This window comes from Rhinatrema bivittatum, chromosome 9, assembly GCF_901001135.1.
Source record: "Rhinatrema bivittatum chromosome 9, aRhiBiv1.1, whole genome shotgun sequence".
NCBI lineage: Eukaryota > Metazoa > Chordata > Amphibia > Gymnophiona > Rhinatrematidae > Rhinatrema > Rhinatrema bivittatum.
In genome coordinates this window covers 53355549-53365153 of record NC_042623.1, presented here as the reverse complement: position 1 = coordinate 53365153, position 9605 = coordinate 53355549, and the positions used below count along the sequence as shown (strand labels likewise).

Sequence of the window (9605 nt, the reverse complement as noted above, 5' to 3'; positions counted from 1 at the left end):
GATTCCATGCGCCAGTTGGATGCCGGCGCGCGTTTCCCCGGGACAGCATCGAATGGCACTGTCCCAGCTCGCCCCCCGCCTCCACTAGTCTCCACCCAGACCCCACCCCCTGACCCACCCCTTCTGAGAGGTCCGGCCCTTGTGTGCCTATCGGTGGTTCCGCTCAAGGTCGGGCCCTTTAGAAAATGCGCGCAGCACGCGCAGGGCCCAGCCACACGCATAACCACCGGTATTTGCGCGTGCGGGACTTTGAAAATGTACTTGTTAGCAATTTACAAAAGCACACCCATTATAAAATACAAGCAAGAACTTAAAAGGAAAACAAAAATAAAAAAATAAACAGACAAAGGCCTGTGTGCTCAGCCAAACGCCTGTTTAAACAAAAATGTCTAACATTGACTTAAAGGTTCTGGAAGTGTGTTCCAAATGACAGGAGCAGCAACTGAAAAGGCTTAGTGTCCACCAGCCAGGCCTGCCTCACAGAGGGAACGTGCCATTGTCTTCTGTAGTCCCTGGAAGCTGACTCTGATTTTCCTCCATCAGTAAATATGAAAGTCAAGACTTGCGAGTTCACAGATGGCTAATGAGGTCAATCATGGAACCACATAATTTATACACAAATTCGCAATCACTCGACATATGATCACGACAGTCAAAAAAATTATTAAGGGTAGAGGGTTGTACTCAGACACGGCCACCGATGTTTCTTATGGTGCTATAATCTCATTGTTATATCACAACTACGTTATCATCTTAAAACCATCACTTTTTGTGTGCTTTTTTAAAACTTTTTTTTAATGCAAATAAGATGCTTTAGTTTGTAACAACTTATCTGGACTGGTAGCACAGGTCCAATGCTGAGCTAACCAACCACCCAAAATGGGCTGTGTTTCAAATTATTTCTTCGTCGGGGGTATACTGTAACATAGTAATGACAGTAGAAGGAGGACCAAATGGTACATCCAGTCTGCCCAGCAATCTTCTTAAGGTAGTATCTGCCACTCTGAGGAGTTACCCCCAAGCCTTATGATAAGGATAGTCATATTTACAATGAAATCCAAGCAACTGTCAAACACATAAAAAACGACTGCTAGTAACATTTTCACTAGGTGAGGAGCCTTCTTGAAAATTCAGACAATGCTGCTTGATGGGCTTTGCTTTTGGACTTGGCTGTAGAAGCAGTCCTGTGTTTCTTCCCCTTGTGTCTGCTTATTAGTATTCCAGACTGTAAAAATCAGGACCCATGTTGGTTGTCATCTGAATCCAATTTCCCTTTTTTTTCCTTCTGCTGCCGAAGCGGAGAGTAATATTGCAGTTAACGTAAAAAGCATCAAGGCTTATTGGTTAAGGGTCGTTAAAGGTAGTAACCGGCGCTCCGTACAGGTTAGCCATGCTTATCAGTCATCCAGACTGTAATGGTTGTCTGAATCCAATTCCCCTCCCCCCTTCCCACTGTCAAAGTAGAGAACAATGTTGCAGTTGCGTCAGAAGCATCAAGGCTGATTGGTTAAGGGTAGTAAGCCCCATGCCTTCTGCTAAAAGTAATAACTGCCACACCGAGCAGGTTACTCCCTTATACCCTTTTCTTCATTTCTGTCATCTAGCCTTTAGGGATCCACTGTTTTTCCCATGCCCAGGGGCGGATTGGCCTATCGGGGGATCAGGCATCCCCCGGTGGGCCGGTTGCTCTAGTCACATGGTCTGCTGAGCGTGGCCGTGACAGAGCTGCGCTCGGCAGATCTTGTGGTATCTCCTGGGCCGATCGTCATCGGGAATCCACCCCTGCCCATGCCCCTTTGAATTCTTTGACTGTTTTTGTGCTCACCACTTCCTCTGGAAGGGCATTCCAGAGATCCACCACCCTCTTGTGAAGAAATATTTCCTGATGTTGGTTCTGAGTTATTCCCCCTGGAGTTTCATTTCATAACCCCTAGTTCTACTGTTTCATTTCCAATGGAAAAGGTTCAAAGTTCGGGCATCATTAAAAGCTTTCAGGTCTCTGCTCATCCGTATCATATCGCCCCTGCACCTCCTCTCTTCCAGGGTATACATATTTAGATCCTTCAGCCTCTCCTCATAAGCCTTCCATGTAGAGATCCCACACCATTTTGGTCACCCTTCTCTGGACCATCTCCATCCTGTCCCTAACCTTTTTGAAATACGGGCTCCAGAAATGAATATAGTATTCTAGGTGATGCAGTCCATTACCTCCTTTTACTTTCTGAATATTTCTCTCTCTGTGTAGCCCAGCATCCTTCTGGCTTTAGCTATTGCCTTGTCACATTGCGTTGCCTTTTTCAGTTCTCCAGCCACTATTACCCCAAGGTCCCTCTCTTGGTCCATGCACATCAGTCTATCACCTCTCATCACATACAGCTCTTTTGGAATACCACATCCTAGATGCTTTACTCTGCACTTCATGGCACTGAATCCCACCCGTCAAATCTTCGACCATCCTACAAGCCTTCTTAAATCACTTTTCATTCTCTCTACTCCTTCAGACATGTTCACTCTATTGCAGATCATCAGTAACATCTGCAAGTAGACAAATTTTACCTTCTATTCCTTCCGCAATGTCACTCATAAAGATATTGAACAGAATCAGTCCTAAAACCTATTCCTGTGGCACTCTACTTAACATGGTTATCTCTTCAGAGTAGTTTCTAGGGATGTGAATCGTTTTTTGACGATTTAAAATATCGTCCGATATATTTTAAATCGTCAAAAATCGTTAGGGCCACGATACAATACCAATTCCCCCGATTTATCGTTAAAAATCGTAAATCGGGGGAAGGGGGAGGGCAGGAAAACCGGCACACTAAAACCCCCTAAAACCCACCCCCGACCCTTTAAATTAAATCCCCCACCCTCCCGAACCCCCCCAAATGCTTTAAATTACCTGGGGATCCAGCGGTGGTCCAGAACGGCGGCGGTCCGGAACGGCCCCCTCAATTGAATCCTGTTGTCTTCAGCCGGCGCCATTTTGCAAAATGGCCGCCGCAAACTGGCGGCGGCCATAGACAAAAACGATTCGACGCAGGAGGTCGTTCCGGACCCCCGCTGGACTTTTGGCAAGTCTTGTGGGGGTCAGGAGGCCCCCCCAAGCTGGCCAAAAGTTCCTGGGAGTCCAGCGGGGTTCAGGAAGCGATTTCTTGCCGCGAATCGTTTTCCGTACGGAAAATGGCGCCGGCAGGAGATCGACTGCAGGAGGTCGTTCAGCGGGGGTTCCGCCGCTGAACACGGACCCCCGTGTTTCGCCAGACAGGCTGCGTCGGGAGGGACAAAATCCCTGTGAAGTGATACCGTCTGGAACACCAATTGGTGCCATTAAATTTTGTCCCTCGCGACGCAGCCCGTCTGGCGAAACACGGGGGTCCGTGTCGGGGGACCCTCTAAAAGACTGATTTATATACAAGTGGAGTTGCCGTATATGAATGAGACAATAAAATTACTATTTTGACCAACCAGAAATTTTCTGCACTTGTTGTGTTTACACTTATATTGCTGGGTGCAGCACAAGCTCCAGCAGTGGTATTCTGGATATCTGACTTACAACATTTTGCTTCTCATATTGCAAAACATATTTGGGTCAACTCAGGGAATATTCCTCTCTATTTCATACAGAGATTTATTCAGTGCATAGCTTATCTGCATACATTTTTGTAAAACAGAATCAAATGAGAAGACATGTCTTTTGTCTCAGAAGTGGTAATTACTCTAATTTCAGCGAATAGCTTTTTACTTGGGCAAATAGAAAAACCATGCATTAAATTATCCTGAATAACGTATAAAAGAGAATATGTTCTGGATTTCAGAAGCAGAGTTTGCAAATACAGAAAAAGTGTTCTATGTTGTAGGCGGGGAGAATCATATTAGACCATAAAAACATAAAATTAGTTAAAAGAAACCCAACAAAGTAGTTGGACAAGGAGAGACTGACAAATGTTTAAAGCTTTTGGTGGAATTTAATTTCCCTTCCTTAGTCATCGCCCACTTCTGAATTGTTCTACCTGAAACAGAATGGACAAGTTTTCAGTAGTTTTGACCAAAATTGATTGCAAATTATTTTTTTTTGTGGCACAAATTAGTTTTCAGAAAATTCAGAAGCAAATCAAGACAGCGAATGAAAAGCATTGCACTGCAAGTGATACCTGACCAGTCATACTCGTCACCCTCTGTGCTTTAGAGAAGAGGGTTAAGTTTTGGGGTTTTTTTTAAGCAGAGTGCTTTTCTACTCCCTGTTTGATTCCAAGCACGAGATGCAGAAACCAGTTAAACTGCACAGTCCAGCCTTTATCTCTGCAAATCTCAATCTGATCGAGAAAATGCCTCTTGGCCTCCTCCTCACTCCTCCCAACTGTCAATGCATCCCGGATGTATTCAATATCTTCTTTGCTGGTTAGCTGTGGCATGCCCGTCATAAGCATCATGGAGAACAGGATGATGAGAAGGTTTGTGTGGTGTCGCAAAGCCAGGTAGGCCTTCACACACACGTCCTATGGGAGGGAAAGGAGTTTCTTTGTTAACATGCAGAATTCCAGGTAGCATTGAAATAATATACTTAGTAAGGGGTGGTGGGGAGTGGGGGAGAGAGGGGAGCTGCATCTTACTATGAGTTACTATTTGCACATTTCTGTTAGGGTGACTGGCCTAGTGGTTAGAGTGGGGTTCAAATTCCACTTCTCCCATTGACAATTTTTGTGATCTTGGGCAAAGTCACTCCTGTTGCCTCAGGTGCCCATGTAGACAGAAACCACTCTTTGTGGAAGGGACCTACTATCCTGACTATTTATTATCAATGTACCACTGGGTGCACATTCAGTACTGCTATAACATTAAGATTACTGTTAGCACTTTATGCCAAGCTTGCAGCACTAATATTCATGTTCAGTAAAAAGGTCCCTACACAAAGCATATTAACTTACTTTAAGGCATCTACAAATTACGCATTTGTAATTGTTTAAAAAATAAATATGGTATTTTTTTTTAAGCAGAAAGATGGCATAGTCCAGTTGTTTCCCCTACATGTGCGGAGGGTGTGGGACATGACATGACAGTCAACCAAAAAATGGGAAATGCCCCAGGACATATCCGGCTATCTAGCAGTTGCTGAATACCCAGTTATGTTCAGCGGCCACTAGTTAACCAGATAAGTCATTTATCAGGCTATCTGGCTAGCCGGCTAACTTGGGGGCGGACAGTGGAAAGATTGGGGCGGTGCTATTTAGCCAGATAACTTATCTGGCTAAGTAGCGATTTTGCAGGATAAATTAACCAGCTAAGTCTATATTTGCTATTGAGCTCTTAGTCTTAGCTGGTTAACACTTATCTTGCTAAGTAGCAAGCCAGGCCGCTGAATATCCTTGTAACTTAGCCGGCTTGCGTTTAAATATCTACCCCCGTGCCAAACTACTGAAATACAGCAGGTGGCTGTAAAATCTGAAGATATATGTTCAGAGACCTTCTCTCAAATGATATTTTCGCCCTGTACTTAAAACTCTGTGCAAGCACTGTGAAATGGGAATTAAATAATTTTTCTTATAGATCTATAAACTGAAAGCACCACAGTATATTAAGCTATTGCTGGAAAACAGCATTATATTTTCAGCCTAAGAATTAAGGGGTGATTTTCTAATAACCTGCATACATTTAAAATCAAATTTTTGCATAAGTTACACCAGTTTTCAAAAGGAAAAGCAGGCACATACCTTCCCTTTGAAAATTTCCCCAACAAAACTACTCAAGCACATGTACACAAAGATTTTCTGAGAAAATTTACATTCATACTTTTTAAAATGCAGAAGTATGCATGCAAGTACAAACCTCTCCCCAGGATTGCCTCTGCTCACTGGGGGTAAACTTACAAACATACAGGCACTTAAGTTTACCCATATAATGGGCAGGCAATTTTATAACAGGCCAATTCCAAGATTAACACACTCTAAGAGGAAAATGTTTAAACCCTGCTTAAAATGTTGTAACAAAGGGATTACAAACTCATTTTCAAAGGCAAGCTGCCATGTGGGGTTTTTCCTTTCAAACTATGACCAGCGGCATTAAAAGGGTCTGATGTACATTTGCACCTGTTTTCAAAAAAGTGCATATGGATGCACAGAAAGTATGTATAGGGCTTTTAAAATGCAACCCCCAGTGTCCTTTCCCTCCTCCAGTTTCTCTCTACCCTGACTCTGCTTGTTTTTCAACACAGGCGAAAGTACCTGTGCTACTCACCAGTGCAGGCACTTTTACCTGCAGAGGAGATAAAATAAGAGTTTAGCAGAATCTGTTTTTTATTTGTGTGCATGCTTTTTAACATTTTTGTAATCAAATGGGTGCATATCAGCAATTTTGAAATTGGTGCCTAAAGGAGACAATTTCCAAAATGGCTTGCTGAGTTGCACAGTCAGCAGGTGCTTTTACTGATGGATTTTACAGCACTTCTGAAAGGGAATTTGGCTTTTGAAAATTGCCTCAGAATGATCACCCTGGAAAAAGCTTTGAAAATTACCCTCACTGGTCTCCCACATAAACATTTTGAGGGCAGTTTTCAAAGCTTCAAACAACTATTTTTATATGCAGAATTACATGTATGTATTCTTTTATAAATTAATTTTACAATCCTTTTTGTCAGGAAAAGTGTACAATGTCTATTTTGCCCATTTAGCTGGATTTCTGACTTTGGAAGATTGATCCTTGAAATTTGTCCCATTTCTGCAAGTGTGTGAAACTGGGCCATGGAGAGGAGAGGATCACCTTGCTGGTGGCTGAAAGGAATCAGTAAGTTTTTGCTTGGGACATTGACATTGACTTTTTTAAAAGTATTGGGGCAAAGTTAACTATTTGGGAATATTATTTAGTGTGTTTGTGTGTTTGTGCCTTTAATAGTCAGTCAGTGAATAAAACAAGTTAGACTGTTTGCATTTTTAAATAGTCAGTCAATAAGGTAGCAGTAGGTAGGCAGTGAATACACAAGTTAGACTGTTTGTATTTTTAGTCAGTCAATAAGGTAGCAGTAGGTAGTGTGTTTATTTTTTAAAAGTCTGCCTGACTATTAAAGTGTCCTCCAGACTTTTAAAGAGCTAAGTGTTTTATTTAATAAATAACTGAGTGCATTGTATTGAAAAACAAAAAAAACACACAAAAAAAAAAACCCCACAAAAAAGTAGCCAGAAGCTAGAAATAAGCTAGGAGCAGTATATACCAAAGTAAAAAAGTTGAATAGTTCAGCTCAGTTACTCACCTTGGAAAGGTGTTGAGGTAGTGTGATTAGGTTTGAATAGGGAACAACATTTGTTAATCAAGGGAGCTGTGAGTCACTCAGGCTGACTAACTAAAGTTAGACTGTTTGTAATTCCCAACCCACCCACCCCAAGCTCATCCCTTAATTTATAGGCAGGTGCCACTTGCACAAAAAAAAACCAAAAAAAAAAAACCCCATCAACAAAAACTTTATTGAGAATTCGATCAGACCCCAGTAGGCCACTACCAGACATATAGTGAATTCACTAATACATTTAAAGTAACTTAGACACATTCCTACTCCCATAGCAACCTAAAACTTAACTAGGAACTGATCAAAATTGAGATGAAGGCAGCAGTCCAGCAGCAAGAGGGGGGCTTCCCAGTCTTTTGCATCGAGTGTCACATGTATGATTTTTTACCCACCGGTGAGAAGTTGTACATGTGCATGCGATGCAAAGAGCTCCTGGCTCTCAGAGAACGAGTCCGATCTCTGGAGGCTAGAGTGGCAGACCTGGAGGAGCTGAGGGAGACAGAGAGGTATATAGATGAGACCTTCAGGGACATAGTAGTCCAGTCCCAACTTCAGTCTGGCAGCCCTGGTGCTGCCTTGGAGGAAGAAGGTCTCATAATGGGAGAGCACCAACCAGATGTAGCAGGAAAGGATCCTGTAGCAAGGACCTGCTCTCTAGGTGATGCATTGTCCTTTCGCACTGAGGATATCTCCCCAAGGCCTACTGCCCAGGAGGGAAGGGTTAGGTCGGCCGTCATAGTTGGTGATTCGATTATTAGGAATGTAGATAGCTGGGTGGCGGGTGGGCGTGAGGATCGTCTGGTAACATGCCTACCTGGTGCGAAGGTGGCGGACCTCACGCGTCACCTAGATAGGATTTTAGACAGTGCTGGGGAGGAGCCGGCTGTCGTGGTACACGTGGGCACCAACGACATAGGAAAATGTGGGAGGGAGGTTCTGGAAGCCAAATTTAGGCTCTTAGGTAGAAAGATTAAATCCAGAACCTCCAGGGTAGCATTCTCTGAAATGCTCCCTGTTCCACGCGCAGGTCACCAGAGGCAGGCAGAGCTCCGGAGTCTCAATGCGTGGATGAGACGATGGTGCAAGGAAGAGGGATTCAGTTTTGTTAGGAACTGGGGAACCTTTTGGGGAAGGGGGAGTCTCTTCCGAAGGGATGGGCTAACCTTTAAAAAGGAGATAGAGCAGCTTTTAAACTAGAACAAAGGGGAAAGCCGACAGTCGCTCAGCAGCGCATGGTTCGGAGACATGTATCTTTAAAGGATACTAATGATGCATTAGAATTAGGGCATCCCGACAGTGAGGTTCCAATAATTAGAAAAGTAGTCCAAGTGCCTGTAACTAAAAACTCACCTGAGCTAAAAAATTCTAACTTATCCCTATCAATTAAAAAGCAGAATAAAAATACAATCAAAAAACAAACTTTGAAATGTTTGTATGCTAATGCCAGAAGTCTAAGAAGTAAGATGGGAGAATTAGAATGTATAGCAGTAAATGATGACATAGACTTAATTGGCATCTCAGAGACATGGTGGAAAGAGGATAACCAATGGGACAGTGCTATACCGGGGTACAAATTATATCGCAATGACAGAGAGGAGCAGTCGGGAGGAGGTGTGGCGCTTTATGTCCGGGATGGCATAGAGTCCAACAGGATAAACATCCTGCATGAGACTAAATACAAAATTGAATCTTTATGGGTAGAAATCCCTTGTGTATCAGGGAAGACTACAGTGATAGGGGTATACTACCGTCCACCTGGTCAAGATGGTGAGATGGACAGTGAAATGCTAAGAGAAATTAGGGAAGCTAACCAAACTGGTAGTGCAGTAATAATGGGAGACTTCAATTACCCCAATATAGACTGGGTAAATGTATCATCGGGTCACGCTAGAGAGATAACGTTCCTGGATGGAATAAATGATAGCTTTATGGAGCAATTGGTTCAGGAACAGACGAGAGAGGGAGCAATGTTAGATCTAATTCTCAGTGGAGCACAGGACTTGGTGAGAGAGGTAACGGTGGTGGGGCCCCTTGGCAATAGTGATCATAATATGATCAAATTTGATTTAATGACTGGAAAAGGAACAGTGTGCAAATCCAAGGCTCTCGTGCTAAACTTTCAAAAGGGAAACTTTGATAAAATGAGAAAAATTGTTAGAAAAAAACTGAAAGGAGCAGCTACAAAAGTACAAAATGTCCAAGAGGCGTGGTCATTGTTAAAAAATACCATTCTAGAAGCACAGTCCAGATGTATTCCACACATTAAGAAAGGTGGAAAGAAGGCAAAACGATTACCGGCATGGTTAAAAGGGGAGGTGAAAGAAGCTATTTT

The 9605-nt window shown here is 43.0% G+C and overlaps 1 protein-coding gene across 5 annotated transcripts in view; it reads right to left on the bottom strand.

Annotated features, from left to right (window-relative positions):
- Nucleotides 1–3602: 3602 nt before the first annotated feature.
- PIK3CG (phosphatidylinositol-4,5-bisphosphate 3-kinase catalytic subunit gamma) overlaps nucleotides 3603–9605 on the bottom strand; it is a 138051-nt gene continuing 132048 nt past the window's right edge. For all 5 annotated transcript variants that reach the window (XM_029616445.1, XM_029616448.1, XM_029616447.1 and 2 more), the window contains one exon: nucleotides 3603–4496. In XM_029616445.1, the coding sequence (XP_029472305.1) occupies nucleotides 4215–4496 (282 nt within the window). In that variant the 3' untranslated portion in view covers nucleotides 3603–4214. The remainder of the gene's footprint in view (nucleotides 4497–9605) is intronic.